This window comes from Perissodus microlepis, chromosome 14 (genome assembly GCF_051167445.1).
Source record: "Perissodus microlepis isolate ML-2025 ecotype Zambia chromosome 14, ASM5116744v1, whole genome shotgun sequence".
NCBI classification, from domain to species: domain Eukaryota; kingdom Metazoa; phylum Chordata; class Actinopteri; order Cichliformes; family Cichlidae; genus Perissodus; species Perissodus microlepis.
The window spans coordinates 37,278,654-37,302,696 of record NC_140474.1 but is presented as its reverse complement, the minus strand read 5'-3'; the positions used below and the strand labels follow the sequence as shown (position 1 = coordinate 37,302,696).

Below are 24,043 nucleotides of genomic sequence, written 5' to 3'. Positions count from 1 at the left end.
AGCAAGCAGCACACAGCTATAAGGGGAACATAAACTACATGGCTCCATGGCTTGTGTCATGCTGACACTGCATCGACTACTGCACCAGTAAAATAAATAAAAGATACATAACGATAATGCACGAATATATTCAGCAAACACTGAAGAAAACTTTCTGCTGTTTCATTTGATGAATGATCAGATGCAGAGCGAGCGGCCAGACAAGCCGCTGCCTCTCCCCTCCTTCCTCCTCCTGCATCAGAGCCTGTGGTCATTATTGCCCTCCAGACTGCTTTTATCATCTCGATAAATCTCTACCGGCTCAGACGCCGCGTAATGAGGAGACCTGCAAGGCTGTCAACCTGCGACTCTCACCCCCGCTGAGGCACGATGGAGAGGGGTATGAAAAAAGAGGTGGAGGGAGGCAGACAGAGATGAAGAGAGTTAAAACAGAGAGCGAGGGCAGGAGTGTCGGTTAGAAGCACGCCCACACGCCCACACACACACACACACACACACACTGAGCACAGCTTTAACATTACATTCTGCTTAGAGGCTCGAGTCTCAGTGGAACAGCAATCATCCTTCACATAAAAGCTTCTCTGACACCTTCATACGACTGTCTGTTTTCCTGTAACTGCATACATTCTGCTTTGTTTACAATATACAGCAACAAGTGAGGACTCGGAGAATCAAAGGAGAACAGATCAGCTCTCAAACCGACAGGCTGTTTCTGAGAAGGGTGGCATGTCACACAAGTGTCAGGAGGGACCTCATCTGGAGTCAGCTTCAATCGGCTGTTTGCTTATTTGGAGTCACAATTACTAGAATTTGTTACCTCCAATTACATTTATGCTTCATTCTTTCTCTTAATTAACCTCCACCACGAAGGCCATGCAATCATAATCAAACCAAATTTTAGTGACACAGAAGTGCTCGAATTTTCAAAATGATCAGGATCTGGGTCATGCTGCAAAATCAAACCTACAATAATACAAAGGAACCCCAACAATGAGAAGAACACCTATACGCAAGCACTTTAAAAACGGGAAGGAAAAACTCCCTTTTTAACAGGAAGAAGAAACATCCAGTTGGGGGGACGGGGAGCAAGACAGGACAAAAGAGTTTAGGATAACTAATGCAGAGTGGTGTATTCATACACAGTGATGTGGCTTTACATCTTCACAAATAAATATAAATACAAATTATAGAAAGAGACATGCTTGCAGTGCAGTACTGATCGAAAGCCTCCCTGAACAGGGCACAAAAACAAATGTGGTGCAGAGAAGCTACACGCGTCCAAAACCATCATGCACTGTCGATCTGTTATCACGAGGTGGGATAAAGTAAGAACAACCAGACGTGGCGCCAATGTGATATAAATACATGTTTTTCTCTTTTTTACACTCTGGGAGTGCACAGTAAGAATAATAAGACTCCTCAGAAGTCTCTAATTACCAGAATCATATCTGAGATTTTCTCTGTCTGAAGTGTTCGTGTGTCAGTGATGTTCAGCAGCTCACTTATTAAATATTTTCAAGGGTTAAGATTAATGTTAAATGAATAATACTTAATGCACAGCAAGGTTATTATCGTTAACGAAAACTAACGAAATAACGAAAACTAGAAGTGAAAAAACATTTTCGTTAATGGAAATAAAAATAAAACAAGACTTTGCAAAAAAAGGAAAACTAACTAAAACTGTAATGAGTGTTCACAAAACTAACTAAAATTAACTGAATTTATAGCGAAAATGTGTTTAGTTTTCATGTGTGTGTCATACAATAGTCGAGGGTGAAAATGAAGTGTAGTTTCCAGGTTTTTGTCTTGCTGTGTCTCATTGTGCCAGCAGGTGGCAGCACGTTAGTCGAGTCGTCTGTGTCGCTGCTCCGTCCCACGCAGAATCACGTCAGCAAAAGTCGGGAGAAATCGCCAGAGTCCAATGTCGGATTACTTTGACTATGACTGTGTTTTGGATAAAGCAAGTGTCTTGTAGTGGAAAGAGACAAATTATGAGGGACATTTCTAAAGGGAAAAAAGTCCCACAAACCTTAAAGTGCACTTGAAAAGCTCACACAAGAAGGCTAACCTAGCTTAGCTTGAGAAGGTAAGGGAGCACACTCAACCCTCATCCCCAGAAACAGAAGCTAACCCCAGGCAGCATCCTGAGACAACTCCACAAAAAACATTAATGCAGTGCTTCCAACAGCGAGCCGATGGCTGCTGGTTGGTCAATTCGCAGGAACATCACAAGCGAGAGGAAGCGTTGGTGAATATGTTTATTGAGACTGGGATATCTACACAACTGTGTGAGTCTTCAAAAAGTTTAGCAATGCACCCGGTGCTGCAAGAGTTAATATTCTCATTGGGGCCAAGATATATCTTTTATAGTTGCCTGCTATCAATAGTTGTTCATCTGCCCTCATTTTTTACCAGAGGTTCCCCATAGGTGGGAATGTGAGTTGTCTGTCTCTGCGTGTTAGCCCTGCGACAGGCTGGGGACCTGTCCAGGGTGCAGGGTATGGTAGCTGGAATAGCAACATACCCAAGGATAAGCAGAAGAGCATAACTGATATGATGAAACTGGGATGTTGTTACACTTAATTATTGCAAACACGACTAAAACTATAACTGAAACTAAGGATTTTCAAAAAAAATAAAAACTAAACTAAACTAGCAAACAAATGGTAAAAACGAATTAAAACTGATATAAAATTGAAAATCTGAAGTCAAAACTAAATAAAAATAAAAACTAATGTAAATTGCAAAACTATTAAAACCCTAATGTACAGCTGCAGTTTCCATGATGCTTGTGTAGGCTGTAAATGAGATGTGAGCACAGATAAATGTTCCAAATTTAATTTAAAATGTTGCAGAAACATCTGTCAGTAATACAGGACACACTGATGCACTCAGTGTTCAGGATCAGGCTTCACGGGTCCTCCTGATGCATTCACTATAATACAGTTTTATGTTGATCTGGGATGTTCTTGGTATTCAGGCCCAATCCTTCTCTCTCTCCTGCTTCTATTTTAGGGAAATACATTCACTGTAAAAGCTTTTTATTATTTTATGATTACTAGGATATCCGCTCATAAAAGCCTGAGCGCTCCAGGAAAACTTCACTGCAGCACCTGCACAATAAAAACACGGCCTAATTATTGTCCTTTGCAAACAGACACTAACAGATCCGACAAATCAGCCGAACGTTTCTACTGTAATTTTACAGGGATCGAATCATTTCTTATAAATAGATTTTGCAATGTTATATCTTCACATCAAACAAAGTCAGACTTCAGAATGAAGTAGGACGTGGTAGTAGGTTCAAATTTTAATTATTAAATATTTAAATAAATATGTGACATTGTGGGTGTGAGGTGTGGGTGTTCCACCAACGGCACATATAACAATGTTTACTCTGTAATGTAATATGTAAGATACAAGGTGCTGCGAGACGAGCACCTGGGAAAGGTCAGTAAATGATGTTGCTCTTATAAGGACCAAAACCAGATGAGTGAGAGTCTGTGTTTTGTTATGTTTTCCTTCCTGTTTGCCACCAGGATCAAACACCAGGCCGAATTTCACTCAAACTGGCAAAACGACGACGACGTTAGATTTGATTTAAATGTGTTGTTTTGAAACTGAAGAACTGGGCTGTGGCTTTGGCAGATAACGGACTTTTAAGTCCTCTTGTAGTTGAAATGAGCTGGCGCTGTTTCTTTCTTTTAAAGCCGACATCTGCGGGTAAAGGCTGCAGGATGAATACCAACCATGGCCCATTAAGAAACACTCTTCAAAAACACCTGCTAGTCCCCCAGCTGGACACCGCACCCAACTCATTTTATATTTACTTGCTACAAATTCAAGAAAATAAAACGATACAGTAAACACAAAAGCTAGTGACTAATAGAGGTTATAATAACCAGCAAAAATAGGTGTGATTATCAGTTTGGTCACGGCTGAACCGTCTGACATCTTGTGCTAGCCTCTAACCCAAAAAGGACAAGTTCCTGCGAGTTCCTGCGTCGTCCTTCATTTCTGCAACAAAGACCCATTTTATCTGATTTCAGCAGCTTTACAAAAACAAATCCAGGAGAGTCGTGTACCTCGGAGAGGTGTGAAAATAATCAATGCTCCTACAAACCTGCCCAACCTGTCAAAGATGTGCTCGGACACTCTGCATGTCCCCAGCAGCTGGCTGGTGCAGCTGCTCGAGGGAAAAGTAACAGCTCCAAAGAGACAGACCAGCATTGACCCCGGTGACAGAGTGTGTGAGAGAGAAGGAGTGAACCCTTCTACCTCTCCTCTCTGATGTCAGACAGAGGAGCCTTGCGTAGATGCTGACGCCCGTGCAGCCGGTAAAGCAAACACACTTTCTGACAGCTGATACGTAGTATGGACTTTGACCTAAACCGAACCTCAACAACAGCCTAGCGTCAGCCCGGCGCTTCCTCCGGTCCGGTCCGATGCCCTCCCACACTGTCAGGAGCCGTCTCCAAACCACCCACACTTTCTTATGTAAGGGGATAATCCTGTGCAGTCATTTCAATGATGCACAGCGCAGGAGGTGTAGCGCTGCATAACTATTTGATGCCCGTGGTGAAACCAGTGCATTAACGTTTGATAATCATAATACCTCGCAGCAGATTATACCTCCTTGTGCTGCCCAAAAATTCCCCTTCTCACTCAGTCCTCTGCATCCTGCACTGCATGCAAAGTATAGAGGAATATTTGAAGAGCTGCAGCTCCTCTGACACTTTAATGACCCGCGCCTTTCCAGACTCCCCGGCTCTTTCTCAGACATCTCAATCACCTTCCCCTCTGGTTTAAAAAAAAGAACTCATTTCACATGAACGCTCGCTGTGTGGGTCCTCCAGCAGAAACAAAAAGGCGGCCTCTTCGTGATCTGGCAAACCATAAGCTTGCCTTTATCTTCCCTCCCTCATTAAACTCTGAATAACTCAGCAGAGAGGCAGAAAGACGAGAGAGAAAAGTGATTGAATTCTGTTGGAGGAATAAAAGCCCCTCGAGGCTACCGTTTTGAATGTGTGCCATGTCGAACAGGCTGAATCCAGAGATCCTAGAGACAACAGACCCTGGAAGAATGGTCTATAGACACAGCTCCAGGGCGGCCCAGCTACTGTAGATAATGTACCGCGGATGCCGTGTCACGATGATGACCCGTCACGACCTCGGAGGAAGGCGGAGGAAAGAGCTGCGAAAGGGAAGTCAGGGGGAAGTCGTGGCACCAAACTCGATATCTCTATTCAAACGCTGCGCTGGCAACCTGGTCGCACTGAATGCGGCCCAATTATTTCAATACACCAGCAGTCCTGGGAAGGAGCAGAGAAAGGGGACGCACGAAAAGAAAAATGAGTTTGACATTCAGGCGAGCTGGCTGAGGGAGGTAACAAGTTCACGGCCCTTTCAGAAAACACGGCCGCCTGGTGTGTGATGGATCACGGAGCCTCTGACGGGCCATCAGGGGCGAGACCCGGGCAGTTACGCATGGGAACCCAGTCTCCGAGGAATAAGGGAGTCATGGTGCTGGTTAAATAAATGAAAAGATGGAAGCTGCCTCAGCTGCTTCCTGAGCTGCTCCATGTGGAGCCACAACGCTGCTGCTGCTCAGAAATGACAGGACCAATGCTTTTAAGGCCTCAACAATCCACTCAGAGCATTTAGTGCAATTTGTTCTAGAATAAAAGAAGAAAAAATAGAAACTGTAACAAAACTACATTTCCCATAGTGCTCCTCAGTAGGCTCGTTAATTAAACCACTGCCCTCATACTCCGAACACACAAACCTTCAGAGTAAGAGTCACACAGGCCACGGGGAGGAAAGTGAGCACTGTGTCTGTGGAAGGTCCTGTTAGATGATGAGTCCAAAAAAAATTTTTTAGAATGAAAAGAAAAGATAAACGAGCTTCACACCAAGTCCCAGCTCATCATTCAGAGCTCCTCTCACTCTCTCTGGTCTAAACACCAGCTGGTGTGCAACACAAGAATTTAGGTACTAAAAAAATACAATTGTAACTAATAATAATCATTACAATAACAATAATAATAATTTCAATATGGACAAAGGGTTCTCTTTTTTGTCATGCAGCCCCCTATTCAGAAAGCTCACTTTTTAATCACTCATTAAACTTAAAAAACAGATCAATTGTGATTTTTGGCACAGGACATATACTGTTTTGTTTGGTGTCCTGGTCATCTATCATCTACGTCTTGTCCACAGTTGGACATTGGGGAGCCCAAAACCAGAACCAAAATAGACACAACACTGGACAAAACTCCACTGGCTGCTTCAGGTAACAACAACATGATGTTTCCTGCACCTGTGTTGCTTTGTGACTGCAGAAAGTTAGAAACTGTGCAGACAGCTGGTTTCCACGTGAATAAAATCATCCGCAGGACAAAGAAGCAGCCAAATGAGTCTGACATCTGCATTTAAAGGGACAGTTCACCCAAATATCACGTGTGCGTGTTTTTCAGCAGGGCTTTTTCTCCTTTCTGATGTTTCTGAGTGAGATGCTGGCTGTACAGATGTCTCCATCTGTTTGCTTTGTTTGGTGGAGTCGTGTGATTGGTGCATGTAGTGCATTACAAAGAAAATAGTTACAACATAAAATTGCTGTTTTTGTTTGTTTTTATGTTTTTTTGGATGTGACATGAATTTGGTTTTGTTACATTAAAGCATCAACATCTAAACGTTGTCGAAGAAGAACGTGCACATCTGATCTGACCTCTCTCCGATCTCTAGCTTCTATATTTAATAGTAGCTCTGCTCTCCACAGATCATTGCTGAGCCAAGTACACAGATAAATATCAGTTGTGTTTTATTAACATGTTAATTGTGACCAGAAAAAAAGGCACTAAATCTACAAGCACAGGCCAGCAGAGGAACATTTTGCTGCAGCACTTCCTGTAAACCCCTAAATATCTAAATGGGTAATGAATCTAATAATGGACTTCAAGTCACAGAGTTAGCTACAGCATGTCTGGTATGTCAGAGACGGCAACAGCAGCCACTACTCCTCTAAACACAAGTGCAGCTTGTGACTAACGAGGATTGCTTCATACTGGACAACACTGGAATTTCCACAAAGGAGAAATTAGACATTATTAGTCAGGAAACACATATTTAAAGATATTTCATTGATTGGTGAACATGCTGAAGTATATTTTATGTGATAATAATAATTTAATAAATATTTTTCAGCTGTTTGACAAAAGGATCCATTGATTAGTAAATAAAATAACTGTTTTTTTCAGCTCTATTTTCCGTCTTACATAACTGTAGCTCTACTTGGTGGGAGATGACGCCAGAGATGCCATCATTGATAAAAGGTATATATGTAATTACAGTGCGTTGCAAAGACGAGTGTCTGAACCACCACGGCTGATCTAACAAACACATCCAAGCATCACAGGAAGGGCTTCTGTCGAAAATCTCTTCACTAAAAGAGAAAATTCATCACGTCTTTGCGCTCCAGCTCAGCGTGAGTGAGTGCGAGTGCCCGGCCAGCAGCACGGCTCTGTGATTTCTCCCTTATTGTAACCACGTGGCTACGTTTGCAGAGTCTGTCCTCCCTCAACACGTGTATGCATGTGAACATCTGAGCTATAACAGTTCCCATGTGCAGCGCTAAAGGGAGCAGCTGGAGTTTCTGTACTTTGGCTCGGCTGCGGGCGACACCGGTTGGACGGTGCTGAGAGGAGACGGTGCAGAGGCTGTCAATCAGTCGCTCAATTCCCCACCAACACGCACGCATGCACACAACACGGGTAAACAAGAAAAACACTGGATGCACACTGCTGGAGTTTGCAAGCATAAAAACCAAGCAAAGCAAAAGAGCGAGCGCTTGTTTAGTCTTTTCTGAGCACTGACCTGGACAGCACAGCAAGCACAGCGCCGGTCAGCCTCTCATCTTCTTCTCTCCTCACGTTTCACACTCCAGCTCCCTCCTGACTGCCTTTTGAAGTTGGTCCCTCTGCTCTTTTTGAGGTAAAACTCGCTGGTGGAGGAGGGAGGGGAGAGCAGGAGAAACGTGGGCTCTCTCTTGCCTTTTTGTCCCACTTCTTGTCCTCTTCCTCCTATTTTCTTTACTTCTCTTCTCCCTTGCTGTATCTTTCTCTAGGTGAAATTCTGCACCTCCTCTTGCTCTTCCATAGCAAAACGCAAACCTCTCCACACACACTCACTAATGGAGGGAGGAGGGGAAAAATAATATGTTGTGAGAGAGAGCGAGGGCGAGCGGGAAGGAGAGAGTCGGGGAGAGAAAGCAGCAACAAAAGTCTGCTCAGTCACCTCGTCTCCCTCCTGTTCAAATTTAGAGGCTGGATTTCAGGCTGTGAGTCGAACTCTACTGGGCATGCCCACAACCGTGGCACACTTTGTAATGAACACTCACTTCCTCTCTCGTTCTTGCCTTCCCCCACCTCTCTCACAGCCCTTTCTCTGCCTCCCTCCCCTCTCCCTATAGCTCGGTTTAGCAGGGATCAGGGATTGCTGGTGCTAGTCCAAAGTCCGCTCAGCTCCATGGGACAAGCCCCACTTTGCATGGAAAATATCACAACTTCAGCACAAGTAAAAGTACTGGGACGGCTGCTGCGACAGAAAGATGACACTCTCTTTGATGATTTTGCTGCCAAAAATATCGTAGGCTTGCTGAACATTTCCAATCTATGTAATTCAATCATGTGCATATTAGAATCCTGTCTGGACTTCAGTTATGTCATATTTAATCCAAAACTAATGGATGTGTCACTCAGGATCACACACAAATCAGCCACACTCACTTTTGTTAATGAAATGTTTTCATATAAACAGTTTCCTGCGTCGCTTCTGCTCCAAACAGATCAAATATTATCTGGACCCGTGTGACATCCTATTCAAGGACTGCTTGGGCCCAGCTCTCTTGCGCCTTATCGCTGATGGTGATATTTGCAGACCTCAAGCAGAGCATTCTGACAGCTATGTGAGGTATGTGGACTCTCTAAAGCACTATTGTTTTCTCTAGACTCTGGACAGCATTGTGTGACGCATTTCTTCAGCAAGCCAGCCTCGTGCCTGTGCTATCTCTATCTCAGGCTCCCCACACTGACCCAGATTCTCCCTAGCAAACCATCAGGACGCCATGTATCAAAACCAGGCTGTGGAACGAGGACAGCGAGTTCAGAGAGCGGCAGACGGGCAATGAAAGAGAGACGGGCAGAGCATCTGCAGACAAATTCAGAGAAAATACTTTGAAATGAGGGGCCGGTTCAGGGAACATTTTTAACCGTAGCCAGGGACCCGTGCTGTGTTGAGACAACAGTGTAATCCTGTGGACGGTTTGAGCAGAAAGTAATCCATCTGGAGCATCTGAGGGGTGGAGATAGGAGCCAGGTGGAGGAGGAGGAGGAGGTCCAGACGGCTGCAGGGTTGACCCCGAGAGGTCAAGAGGTCATGAGAAACAGCCAGTCAATATGAATAGAGGGGTCAATGCCATGGCTGGATAAGTCAGAGCCACATGTGCCGGGGTCGATTGATGGAAGGATAGAGCGTGGGGGTGGGAGCGGAACAAGATCCAAATTAAAAGGCGCAGAGGACGATAGACGAGCTTGACGAAACCACCGTTACTACACAGTTTGGGCAAAGTGTCTTCTCAAACCACATTCACAACTTTCTGCAGGCGACATGAGCTTTCTCCAGAACTTGCTGTCTTGGTTGTCTGGAGATATGGACACGCACTTGCAAACAGTCCCTCCTGGGAGGTATTCGCAGCGTCACACTCGGCCAAGCACATCACAGCGACTGAAGTGTGAAGCATGTAAAAACTAAACGTAGGACAGATTACTGCATAGTGTTAGGCAATCAAGCCAGAACTTTGTTTTAGAACAAGTGAAGCCTTCATTTTCCCCGCGGATATTCAGGATACCCAATGGAAAATAGAAAAGGCATCTCAGCTGCTTGTTTGAAGTCCGCTCGAGTGTACACTTCAGTCAGGCAGAGTCATTCAACCTGCTCATGCTACTTAGAGTTAAAACAGGTCCAGGAAGAACAGAGTCTCTGAATGACATTCAAGACTTAATCCTGAACCCCAGTCGGGCCTTTGTCTAAACTCTATTCAGTCTATTCCAGTAGGGTTGGGTTTCTTTGCACATATCAGCGTCTGCCCTAATACTCACATTGATTCTATATAATCTCTGACCATACTAAATAATAACTCCCAATAAACATCACCATCTTTGTGATTCATCCCATCTTAAGGAATCTAAAGCTCAAATAATCAACCTCTGTGGGAACAAGTGCTGCGTGCCTGAGCTGTGGTTCTGCAGCATCCTGCCCGGACTGAAACACACAGCATACATACACCGGCCCTCTCACACTGGCTCTCTGGTGACCTGTGATCCCAGCTATTGTCTGGCTCGGGTCTATCCCGATGAGGGACCTAGCAGCAAACAAAGCCCTGACATTAACTCCGGCTTGGCTGCCCTCTCAGACTTTGACCTGCAGCCCCCACAAACCAGCCGGGAAAATGAAATAAAGCGGGTCAGACAAACTTTAACCCCTCTGACGACCACCCGCCCGCTGCTCCCTCCATCAGAAGAGGCCAAGAATGACAAGCTGCTTACAGGCAATAGATGAACAGTGACCATCCACCTGCTCCTGTGCAAACAGACGTGTCACATGTCTCGTTAAAGTGCGGCAAGTGAACACTAAGTGCGGGGGCGGGGGGGTTAAAAGCAATAATGGTGGCGAGTCAGTTGTTTGTTTTCTCGTTCCTCCAGTCAATAAACCAATAACAAGTAGCTAGAGAACACACAGACATGTTGAACTTGCTAAGCAGTGTGGCGCCTGCATGGAGTATGCCGCTACCGCTTTTTATTGATCATGTTTTACTGGCGCGAAACAGGAAATTCGTTCAGTATCCTGTGTTGAAAATTGGCTCACTATGATCGCTTTTCTAACAGATGTGAAAAAGCAAGTACAATCAATGAGTTTACTGTTAAATTCTCAAACACTGCATTTTTATACAGCATGCCATAGCCTACCACAGCAATGAGGAAAAAGTTTCAGGGATTTTTTGTTCATAATTATTGAAGATCATGAACACGGTGGATCTTCAGACCTCAGGAATCAGTTTTGGGTAAGAAAAGCATCCTATTATCAGACACTCGGTACAATCTATGGATTTAGTGGACTGTGCCTTTAATTAAATCAATGAGCTTGGGACTTTGTCGGATTGAGGTTTTGGACTCCCCACCATTTGACCTTAGAACTGAAGAAGCTTCTCGGATGAGAGGTGAAACGTCTTCAAGCAACTTAAAGAAGTCCAGACGCTTTTCTTTGCAAGCTCCTTTGACGATTGAGGTTTTGACATTTATTTTAAAAACGAGCTGAACTAAAAGCATGTCGCGAAAGGTCAAACAGCTGGTTAGACGGGCGGATGTTAAATAACTCCCACCGTTAAAACAACAAATTGGTTTTGTGAAAGTATGGATCTGATCTTTCCAGCTGTTGATAAGCAATCTTTATTAATGACACGTTGGCAGTATCAGTAGCAATAATGATATCTGAACACTGTCCTGTATCCTCCTATGATCTCCGTATGTGTTTTTCCATCTGAAACACGATCTTTTATTTTTAAGTTTATCAGCAGAGAACTGACTGATAGTTTTGGGTAGATGTGTTGCAGGACTGAAGACTCGGAGACGGGATGGAGCTCAACATTTCCCTCTTGTGCTTCGCTGTTGAACAGCTTGTATGTATAGAATCAGCCAGTGTTTGGAGCACTAGTGCCTCCTTTTGGCTTTTAGACATACTGCAGTGTACACAATCATTTTCTCCTCCAGTCAATGTTTTTTTCCACTGTAAAAGTGAGAAAGGTATACTCGTACTTATTAAAAAGAAAGTCAGTAATTTGGACTACGCTGTTGCTGGAACAGTAATTGTGGTGTTACAGTAATAACAGCCAAAGACAACAAAGAACAGTTTGGGATATTTTGTGGATATCAATGAGGCTGTGTCATCGTTTCATTCTAGAGGAATACCGCCGAGGAGAGATTAAAGCAAATCCGAGGAAGGCTAGGACATGAAATGGTAAATAGACTGAGACGTATATAGTGAATTTCTAACTGAACACTCGAAGCACTTGTTACTACAAGCCTCATTCACTCAGTCACATTCATGCACACACTCACACTCTGACAGATGCACTGGAGCCAGTATCGTGCTTCAGTGGGGGACTTCAGTGTGCAAACTGGAGTAGTCAGGGACTGGACCAGTGACGTTCTGACTGATCCACTCTACCACAGTCCCCCACAAGGAGGCCGGCCACAAATGGAGAGGAGGTCAATTTTGATCCTTAAATCGTTTTCATTATTACTTACAGAGGATTGTGACAAAAGTAAAGATTCTGATAGTTGTTTCACCAAATTTACAGTTAAAATAAAACAACTTCAGACAGAAAGACAAACCTGGAAACATCCGTAATACATGTGGTCATTTAGATGAAGGAGCCTGTTTTGGGGCGTTACACTTGAAAAACTTTCCAGAGGAGCAATCAGTGATGTCAGCTGGCTCAGGGCTATTATGAGATGATGGTAATAATCATAAAAACTGACCTTTCCGAATGTTGCATATCACAAAGCCATGACCGCACCTTCACAGGTCTGCAGTCTAACGGCAGATCCTCGAGCCTTCAGAGTGCCTCTCCGGTTAAAGCAGGACAGCAGCTTTGAGCTGCACAACCACACCGCCTCCACCTTTATAGCCTGGATCCTGCTGCACGGTGCAAATTGAAGGAATAGATTTCCAAGACAAAACCTGCACCTCGATTGATCCGACCTTGAAAGAAATAAATACATTGTCATCAATGATCCTCTTTGTTAATGCTTTTGTTGGCAGAGCAATTCACATCCAAACAGCAAACATCAATCGATGTGCCATTAAGAGACGCTTCTGTCATTAACACAGAAGGTTATCAGTTCCATGTTTTTGATTCGGCATCAAAGTCAATACAGAGAAAAAGTGCAGCAGGACTCACTTGATGCTGGACTTGAGAATTAAAGTTCAACAGCTGATTGGTATGGACATGCACCTGAAATTATGATACAGTCAAACTACTTGAGATCAATAAAGCTGCTTCCCAGACTACTGCACCATCCACCAGGTGCTATTGGGATTCCACTGTTTTGCTGTGGGGAGGAGCCACCCTCTTTATTGGAAAGAAAGGCTACGATTAATATTCTTGCAGAATATCGAGCTGCAACAGGAAGCAGCAGAGTCTTTGAAAGTTATAGCTGCTTCGTACTTGGTGGTAAAAGAAGGGAGGGGGCCCAGCTCCCTCTAGAGACCCCGTCACCGATAATTAGCGATCAATCAGGAATTAGTTTAAAAGCTCAAAAAGAACACCGAGAGCACTATTAGATCACAAAGATTCACTGCTCTCCAATAATTGCTTTGGATGTTTAAAAGGGGCCAAGGTCCCTGGGTTTGTTTTATCACAGTGTCCTAATGCAAACTAGAGGAGGATCAGACACAGAATGAGCATTTATCTGACTGATATTCATAAACATCAGGCCTTTTAATGAGACACAATGAACTGCAAATCTTGATCTAATCTCTCTTGGCTGGAGCTACAAATACACAGTATTTTTCCTCTGGGTTGAAGCCGATGGTTCTACACTGTAAAAAATACATTAAGGTTGTAAATGATAGTAAAACACAGTAACATACTGTGAAGTGAGTAAATGTTAACTTTACTGTTCCACTTCTATTACTGTACAGTATGTTACTATCTCATCCAAAGGATGGAGTTACAAATATTCCTTCTTTGTTACTTTAACTCAGCATTGCTGCTCTTTTTGTCAGATTGAAACATACACAGACTTTCCTTTGTCTTCCAAACCTTCGACAGAGACGTTCACTTTGCAGTTTTGAGCAGATAATTAGCCTGTGTTTGGTTGTCAGCGCCAACAATCTGTGGTTGATTTTTCTTCTATTTTTGATCATCTTTAACCCTTTAAGACCTACCATAGAACCAAGTCCGCCAGAGCTTATATTATATTTTTACATGCTGTGGAGCCAATTTCAGGAGCATTTCAAGTTGCTATACATCAATACAACCATTACAGCCTAAATTTTAATAATATGTCTGCATTAAGTGCATAGTAATTACATAAATTGCAAAAAAGTGCAATAAACTACAAAAAAATTGAAAATCGTTTTTGCTTTTTTAACATATATTTCTAGTTAGAGAAATTTAAGAGGCTTATCCCTCAAAACTGTAAATACAAAAAAGTTGCACAAAATAGTTTCCCACCACAGGAAATTTATTTTGAGTGTCTTCATAGTTTTATTTTTTAAACACACCAATTATTATATACAGCAGGAAAAATGAAAATAAATATTATAATGCAAATTTGCAAAAAAACAGCATATGCATCAAAATAAACTATTTCCAGCAGTGCAATATGACTTCTGAGCATCCCAGAAACGACACAGAAAGTCATAAAGTCAAACATAACCTTTAAAAACACCAGTATATGCTTGTATAGGCCCTGAAGGTAAAAAACTACATTTCCGCGAAATGATGTCACTTCCGGTTTCGGGCAGGTAATGGCGGACATGCGATAGTTCGTGCTGACCTCTATTCCACCATAGGAAGTGTTACAAACAGCTGATCGGATCGGCAAAGCTGTTTCTGGAATATTATGTTTTTGTTGCTGCAAGTGCTTTTTATGCAGTTTTTGCAAAGATATATGTGGAAGGAAACTGTGACCGAGGACAAGCTGATGGCATAAGATGTAAGTACAACTCCTCCTGTTTCATATTAGTGATGGGTCGTTCGCAAACGAAATGGCTCTTAGAGCCGGCTCTCTCACCCCCTCTCTCGCACTTTTTTTCCGCTTCACTCTGCAAGCGAGCCTTGTGCTTTACGCTGGGCAGAGGGGGGAGGGGCGGTAGTTACACTCAGTAGCACAGGAACAGAGCGGGAGGGAGAGAGAGAGAGAGAGAAAGAGAGCCAGGGACAACAACGCCACATTAGAAAGGTATAGTAATCATCCACAACTATTTTCGGTTGCAGATGATAAAGGATTCAGAAAGTTTATTCATGCAGGTCCATATGACAGAGAATATGCATCTTCTTTTTGTTTTCATATTATAATTTATATCGTGTTGTGGTTTGCAGTGTTTTGTGTTGTTTTCACTTTAAATTTGTAAAAGGAAAAAGCTGAAAATTTAAATAGTTAAAAGTTGAAATGTGACTAGTTGATTTTTGTATTATATGATTTATTTATTACATTTTATGTGGAGTGAATAAATAAAAGTATATTTACGGTGGCCCCTAGAGACAAAGCACATACAAACTTCAAATCACGTACGAACTCTGAAGCATGTACAAACTCCAAAACACGTAAAAACACGTACAAACTCCGAAGCACATAAAAACTCAGAAGCACATAAAAACTCAAAACACGTACAAAAGACAACAGAAGTGCTCCAGGATGCTAGGGCGCAGTGTTGAGCTTTTGTTATCTTGTGGCTACACAAGCCAGCAAGTACCAACGACCGGATTTGGTGTGTGGTAGTAACAGGTAAATGAACTTTTCTTTTAAATTATTTGAATATATATGAGTGCCTGTGTATAAATACACAAACAATACACACATGCTTTCAATTGTGTAATTTAAGTGATCTAGTAGCTCTGCTTTGGAAGTTCAGTTCATGCTAGAAATGTGTTTTGGAGTTTGTACGTGTTTTGTCTCTAGGGGCCACCGCATATATTTATATATAAACATATATAAATAAAACCACTTTTTTTTACGTTAGTAATTCCCTTTGTGCATAATTTTATATTATTGTTAATAATAAATTAATTAAAGCAACAAAACAACCTGAAGAGCCGGTTCGGAGCCGAAAGAGCCGGTTCGGCTCACTAAAAAGAGCCGGCTCTTTTTAGTGAGCCGAACCGAAAGAGCCGGATCTCTAAAAAGAGCCGAAAATCCCATCACTATTTCATATGCAAAAAAAATTATTGCGCTAGCTTACATGGTTGCAGTGCTACAGGGATTTAAAAATAGTTATGCAAAACGGAGCGTGCCGTTCCGACCGGCTTTAAAGGGTTAATATGATTCATGCATTGCTTCTTTGTGTTAGAAATCTTCACTATAATAAAATTGCCTTTGAAACAATACAAATGCACACTTTTATGCAGTGTGTACTTAATCTGCAAAACTGCTCAACATTATGAAAAAAGATTCAGTTTAATTTGCTAAAAAAAGGCAGACACTGCAACATGATGTCGAAATGGGCTCATTTCAGGTTATCTGTCCAGGCTGTAGCCTTTTATATGCATTTTTGAAACACTCATTTATGTACAGCAGCAAATAACTGTTCCAAAAACAGTGCACAATGTTTTTCACTCAACCCAACAAGAAGCCTTTTGTGGCCAAGACCAAAGTATGTGCAGCTAAATGAAAAAACAAAAACAGATATTTTTTTAAGTTAAACTTATTGAACTACCTTGGATTTGAGTTTTACAGTAACATATAAACACTGTGTACCTCAGCATGTCCGCAGCGGTGTGGTGAAATGCATGCATGGCTGCATGGGATGGGATGCAGCTCACTGGGCTGAGGTTGAGTGAGGCCACAGAGGCAGATCATCTTTTTTGGCTGCAAACTGGAAATACGAGAATATTTCATTACATTCTGCATTCTACTGTACAGGCCTGTTTTAAGTTTATCCCGCGACGCTAGAATGGAAACATATTTGTTATCGACAGCTGCCTACGCTTGGGAGGAGAGCAACCTGAGAACACCTGGTGTCTGATGTACTTAAAGCCACACTTTTCTGGCTGAACTGGCGCTAAAAATCTATGGACTCATTCTGGCATTTAGTCATGGAAATGAAGAGTTTGTTTTATGGCTCACTCTTGTGGAGAAATGGCAGACGTGCAGTTGTGAAACATTCCCAGAATGGTTCATTGGGCATCATCATCTGTGCCTCACTCCAACTCTACAGAGCAGTTTAGCATTGCTCTGGTTTTGAGACCCACAGCCTGACACAGATGAATTAAAACGCTTTTAAGCACTGTGTGACACGGGTAACCATGAATATCAAACTATTAATGAAAGATGGTGTATTAGCTGTTGGATGTTGTCAGAAAAGAGACAGGAATTCTGGAGTAAGTCGGATGAAGAAGCAGAGAGTGGTGATGGAAGCAGACTTCAGTGGACATGGAAGTGAAGGGAACAGAGGTGATAAGGTGGTGTTGGATAGGTGGGATGGAACAGAGACAGCAGGAGAGGGAGGAACGTTGGGTTACATAAGAGGGGAGGAGGGTGGACACAGGTGGACTACAGCTTACCGGTGAGACTGGACACTAAGCAACAAGAAAAGGACCAGAGAAGGAATATTCAGCAAATTAAGGTAATCAAGGACAAAAATGAAAACGTAGTGACAAATAAAGGGAGTGTGTTGAGAAAACAGCTGGAGCACATGAAGCTCATGAATGTAGAAAATGAGACAGAGACAAAGAAACTCAGGAAGTGTAGAGGATTAGTGAGGAGGAAGTGGCGGCAGCTATGAATGGACTTTCAAGATCATCTTAGCTTATGAAAATATTACGTCCCAGCAGTACTAGCTAGCTACCGTTTTTAGCTAGTGGGAGAAACATTTCATCACTCATCTATGTGACTGCAGATTACTTAAGAAGTCACTTACATGAGTAACAAAACATTTTTCCCATGGGAAAAGGTCCACAGGAACTTAACTTTTGGGAATATCCTTCCCTGAAAATAATTTATTCAAAAAATTCAACATTCTTTAGATTTTTTCTTTCAGTTAGAGTTTCTCTTGCTTTACTTCCAGCCTTGGCGAGCTATCTGTCAATCATCAGGCAAAGATTATTGAGCCACGTGTTGTTTTTGGAAGTTTAAGACCAAAGCTGAGCTCAAACAGTGAATTCACTTTAGATTGGAATTTATAAGATGAAAAAAAGATACCAGTTGAGCTGGATGAGGATGTACTTTGATGTCTGCTGAACGTGTAATTAAACAAGCTTAAACCTTAAAATTCAGTACGACTAGTGATTTGTTGATCTCTACATGTACAACACAATGCAAAATGAAAAAAAAAACAACAACATTCATTTAGGTGAATAACTTAACTCTTCTTAAATATAACTAATGAAACGGATTACACGGCGGTCTTTTCCTGTTTCAGAGTCTGTTCGTAACAGCGTGAACTGCAGTTTCTTGAGTTCATGACCTGGGTTGTGTTGGTTCACTTTTAACAGTATAGCTGTCAGCCTACAGACGGCTCCTAACTTTAACCTGCTGTGCTCTTGCTGTTACTCTGAAAGTCGCAAACGTAGAAATTGTTTGTCTTTGTGCCAGCTGAGCATCCGTTTGGACCAGACAGTGGCTGAGCTGAAAAAGCAGCTCACGACAGTGGTGTAAATGACCTCATTAATATTTTGTAAAGTGTTTTGTAAAGTTATGAGTGACTATTATATTGTTGGAGCGGATGCTTTTATTTTGAAAGTCACAGAGCGACAAGGTGCCGTAAATTAAGTGGCGTAAACCATATAGCAGAAGCGCGAGTTTTAATGCACAGAGAGAAGGTGTGCTCTATGGTTAATGGACGGGAATGGGAAAAAGAACGGCTATTAAGGTGCAACACTGAGTTGAAAGAAGTTTCTTAGCACCTGGTTGATGAGGGAACAAGGTTTGTAACAAAGTTTGTCCTGTAGATATGTATTTTGTTGTTTTACGGAGCATATAGCTGCTGACCGCTACTAAGCATAAAGGCTAAGTTTTCACCCACTAGAGGGTGCTAACGTACCTCGTCATGTTTAGATTAGATTAGATTAGATGAAACTTTATTAATCCCTCGGGTGGGTTCCTCCGGGAAATTCAGTTTCCAGTAGCAAAGCACCGAAAGAAGTTGCATGTTACAGATACATTAAGGGGAATGAGAGTAAGGATATAAGCATAAATACACCATATATACACATATATAGATACAGAATATACAATATGGATAAATAGGATTGCTCATTTGAGTGAGTATATTGCACAGTGATTATTGCACAGTCAAATATAAGAAAAAAGACAAAACAAAAACAAATATTGCAAATATTGCACAGTGTAGAGAAGCACCTACAGCTCAGTTGTTCCCGCCCTCCCTTGTCCCCCTGTCTCCCCTCCCTCTCCCCTCCAGTGAGGCGTTAAACAGTCTGATGGCGTGTGGGACAAAGGAGTTTTTAAGTCTGTTGGTTTTTGACTTTGGGAGAAGCAGCGATGCAACGATTTTCCTGTTAAATGCAATAATTTACAAGTTTTAGTGTTATTTGTTATGTAAGGTAAAGAGAATTAATTTGTGATTAATGAATAAGTCAAAAGGTTAAAGGTAACACACTGTTTGATTTACTAATAGTCTTTTATTCTGTATGTTGTAGCTCTTACGGTGTGTTCACATACACGGCGGTTTAATAAAAGGATTGTGAACCATCAGTTTGAGAGACCATCTTTTCAACCGGGGATGCTACAAGTGGTCCAGCTGTCTACCAACAGCATGAGGCTCTACTACATCTAAAAAAAGAAGCACTTTAAGCACTGTGTGACACGGGTAACCATGAATATCAAACTATTAATGAAAGATGGTGTATTAGCTGTTGGATGTTGAATTTCATCTTTATGCTTAGAAGTGTACAGCATAGAGAAGTCGCAGAGGAAAAGGCTTATAGCGAGTTACCGGTGAGACTGGACACTAAGCAACAAGAAGAACAAGAATTTCAGGAGGTTTGACAACCTCCTGAATTTCTCTGCTAACACAGAGGAGATTCTCAGGAGGTGCCACCAACGGCTATACCTCCTTAGGAAACAGCTCCTTTGGAGTCAGCACACCCATCACGATGACTTTTTAACTATGTATTCCTGGAAAGCATCATGACCGTCTCCATTACCTGCTGGTTCCACTCCCTCAGCCTTCAGAACAGGAGCAGACTGCAGGACACTGCATGAGTGTGCTCAAAAATCATTGGCCTGCCTGTCAGAACTCTTGCACAGGTTTTCAGCCAACAGGTCCTTAGACAGGCAGCCAAAATTATTAATGACCCCTCTCGTATTCTTCGTCCTGCATTTCAATGGCTCCCTGCTGCGCTGCGCGTCCGCTGCACTTCCTGCAGGACTGAGAGGAGGAGAGCCACCTTTGTCCCCAAAGCCACTCTGCTTTTTAACTCCAGCCAATAAGACCATATCCTACGCCCATAAACTACTCTACACTCTTTTTTTACACTGCCGACACTTTATTCAGTTTTAGTCACTTACAGTTATTTATTCACTTATTCAGTCACTTTAATTTTAAAACTGTGTATATACTGTATATTTTAAGTATTTGTTTTATATCATTCTTATTGCCTGTTTATGCGCTGTCCTTATTTTTAACGTCATGCTGTTCTGTATCTTAATTGCCCCTTGGGGATAAATAAAGTCTCTCTGATTCTGATTCTGTAGTCAGGAGCGGCCATCTACCAGGTCCTGTTGGGGTTGAGGGTAAAAAGAAGAGGAAAAAAAGGAGAGCATAGATGAACATGCACAGGGTTCTTCCTTATCAAAACCTGACAACTAGATTTCCTGCAATACATGACCTCTGAAGGTTCAGCTGCAGATATAGCTGTTCTAGTATCAGCTAATGTAGAACACTCCTTTGTAATTGACATCATGCAGAGTCAAGGGTAGGAAAAAAAGCTTAGGCTACAGCAGTCTGAGCTTGAGCTTCTGGCTCAAAGGATCTATTTGTTTATGCTCTGATCACACCATTTAAAACTGTGACCAGGTTAAATATGCATATCCATCACTGTAATAGTAGATATATAAATGGGGAAATGCACAATAGGACCATTTTAAAACTAACATGAAGTATCATGTTTAAATAGAGTGATATAATGTTATATGTATATTGTGTAATATGATGGAGGATTATTTGTGTGATATTATATTGTATCTGTTATATTATACTGTATATATAATGTCTTGTAAGTAAGGTAGGCTCAGGTTGTCTGTCTTAAGTGGACATGAGTAGCTACTACAGAGCCAGACTGTGGAGGTCTGGTGAGCTGGCTTAATTTTAACGTTACATCCCCGATCCCAACTCAGTTGACTCCACTTGATGGCATTTATCACACAGCTTCCTCAATAAATAAAAATAGTGCACAGTGTCCAACTTTCATCACATATGCAGTTTCACACTCCATCCCTATAAAGACTTTTTTGGTGTGCAAGCTTGAAACATGACATCTATGTGTGTTTGTGTGTGTGCTGGTGCGCACACGTGCGCTGTCAGGTCTAAACCAGTGGGAAGATATAGAGAAGCTGAACTTGTTCCCCAGGCTGGAGGAGGTGCGCCTGCAGGGCATTCCCTTACTGCAGGCCTACACCAATGCAGAGCGACGCAGCCTCATGATAGCGCAGTAAGTCTGTGACATTAGAGAGAAATGACATCCTACACAGCAAGTAGAGGATATTGATGAGAGCTTGAATAATCCACAGATCTGAGCTGTACTCTGACCTGCAGAAGGTCAATAAACAGATACCTGCACAATATGTCATCTCTCCTCTTCAGGCTTCCCTCAGTATCACTGCTAAATGGCAGTGCTGTGACTGACAGTGAGAGAGAGGACGCAGAGAGGTTCTTCATCCGTTACTACTTAGACTACCCTGAAGAGGAGCTGCCTTATAGGTACACCCACACCCTTGTTTACACTGTATGAGCAGTGGTATGAGTGTTGGTTTATGTGTGCTACAGTAAGTGCTGTTAAAACAGACGACACACCCTGCTCTCCTCCTCAGATACCATTCCCTCGTAAACAAGTATGGCAAGCTTGAACCACTTGCTGAGATTGACCTCCGACCTCGCTGTCGTGCCCAGGTGGAGGTTCACTGTGAGGAAAAAGTAGAACAGGTCAGTGTGGCATTTAATAATCTGCTGTTCTGGAGAATCCTCGAATGAAAAATACCTTTTGGAAATTATAAAATGTTATAAAATGTAACCGTTGCTTTCTTTTCCTTCTCTACTACTCATACCACTGTGAATCACTTTAGTAAATGACTTATGCCTTTGTACTTTGCCCTTAGTGCCTAAGCACTTGACATTTAGAAGTAGATGAAATCTCTTAACACAGAGTTTACAAACTCGGTGTTAAAAACTAGTACTATAAAACAATTTTAATAGTTCAATCAGCACCAGTTTAACATTTTAAAATACCTTTGCTGTGAAGGACCCTGGAGATGATTTATTTTGCTTGGGTATACTTTATCAATGATGTAATCAGTGCACATGTTTGTTCACGCCCACAAAAACTCAAAACAACAAAACCTTAAAAACATACAGTTTTACATTTATTTGCAAATCCTAAATTTTCAAAAGATTGCACATATATTAGACACAATCGTAGTGAAATTTATATAAAAATATGCATTTTTGTCCCAAACACTGACATTTCAGTCATAGTTTACAGGTGCTTGAATCAGTATTTTTATATTACCAATAAACCCCACAGCTGCATGTAATGTAGAGGGAGTTGCTGATAGTGTTAGGGTCCCTGGGTCGTTGACCCAGTGTTTTGTGTTTTTGGTCTTTGATTTTGTTATTTCATTATATTCTAGCTTTGCTTTATGGGTTTTAGGATTATTCTTAGTTTAGGTTCTCTGGGTGGGTTTGGTTAGAGTTTTAGTGTTCTGGTTTTCTGTCTGTGTTCCATAGTCGCTGTCTCCCCTGTCTGCTGTATCCCCACGTCCAGTCAGTGTCTATGTCTGCCCTGGTCCCACGTCTCTGTTCCCTTTGTTATAGTGCCTGCCTGTGAGTCTGTGTTGTTTCCTGTTTTACTTTGAAGGTCCATGTCTGATGTTAATGTGTCTGGTTTTGCTTCCCCTTGTCTCGTTAGGCCTGATTTGCCCCAGCTGTGTTTCCCTCCTGTTACCCATTCCCTGATTGCTCCCTCTGTGCATTTAAGCCCCGTGTTTCTTTGTGTCTGTGTCGTGATCTACTCTCATTTATGCTGTGTGTTCTGTCTGCCTGGTCATGTAAGTTTATTTGGATTTTTGTTACGTTTGCCACTTTTTGCCATCCAGCAATAAAAGCTGAGTTTTGAGTTACTTTCCGCCTCCGAGTGTCTGCACTTTGGGTCCTTCTACTTCCACTCCTGCCTGCACACAGCCGCTCCATGACAGAAGATCACGACCAGAACATGGACCCCGCAGACTCTTCAGCTTTTGAATTCAACGCTGAGATGGAGCGGATGATTAAGCTCCTGGACCGCATTGCTCAGGCCAACGATTTGAGGACCATGGCAGTTGGGCTAAGCGCTGTAGATGCCATCATTCGGAGCAACCCTCGGCTTACTGAGCTTTCTACGGACACTGTGCTGGGCAGCTCCATAGCTGCCTGGAGGGAGCAGGCGAGCAGTGGTCCAGCTGTCTACCAATAGCATGAGGCTCTACTACAGCGGTCCCCAACCCCCGGGCCTCGGACCGGTACCGGGCCGCGAGAGTTGAGGCTCAGGTGTGAAATGTATAGTTTTCAGGGTTTTTATCAGTTTTCAGCGTTATTTTTTTTATCGTTTACTCGGTTTTCCTGGGTCTTTTCACGTGTGTTATGAATAAATTTTCTTTTTTTCAGTACCGGTACTAGTTTTATTGTTGTATTTATCCGCGACACCTTAAAGGCCGGTCCATGAAAATATTGTCGGGCATAAACCGGTCCGTGGTGCAAAAAAGGTTGGAGACCGCTGATCTACTACATCAACAAGGGCAGTGCCTTCGGTCCAGAGGAAATGAAGTACAACACACGAGCTCTCCACTCCTACAGCATCCAAGACGGTGACGAAATACTGGTGGTGCCCAAAACCAAGTGAACAGCTGATGACCTGCTGGCTGACGAGAGTGAATTGAAAACATTTTTTTTTTTTTTTCTGATTGGTTAACTGATACAGCAAAATAATTGGAAAATAGAACAGCAGCAGTGGCCCACTGAGAGAGGGCATACACAGAAATTATAAAAGCAA

General features: G+C 42.4%; 1 protein-coding gene and 1 long non-coding RNA gene across 2 annotated transcripts in view; one reads left to right on the top strand and one right to left on the bottom strand.

The window, feature by feature from the left end:
- LOC146374380 (uncharacterized) overlaps positions 1 to 8,381 on the bottom strand; it is a 108,333-nt gene extending 99,952 nt beyond the window's left edge. The window contains exon 1 of the long non-coding RNA XR_014802292.1: positions 7,873 to 8,381. This is a non-coding gene — a long non-coding RNA (uncharacterized LOC146374380). The remainder of the gene's footprint in view (positions 1 to 7,872) is intronic.
- A 12,912-nt stretch (positions 8,382 to 21,293) lies between these two features.
- Positions 21,294 to 22,408, top strand: LOC146374379 (tubulin-specific chaperone cofactor E-like protein; the record flags this gene model as incomplete). The annotated part of the gene is made up of 3 exons (XM_084950179.1): positions 21,294 to 21,451; positions 21,604 to 21,720; positions 21,831 to 22,408. Coding segments are annotated over 3 exons (435 nt in total), but the record flags the coding sequence as incomplete, so codon positions are not given.
- Between the last annotated feature and the right edge of the window lie 1,635 nt (positions 22,409 to 24,043).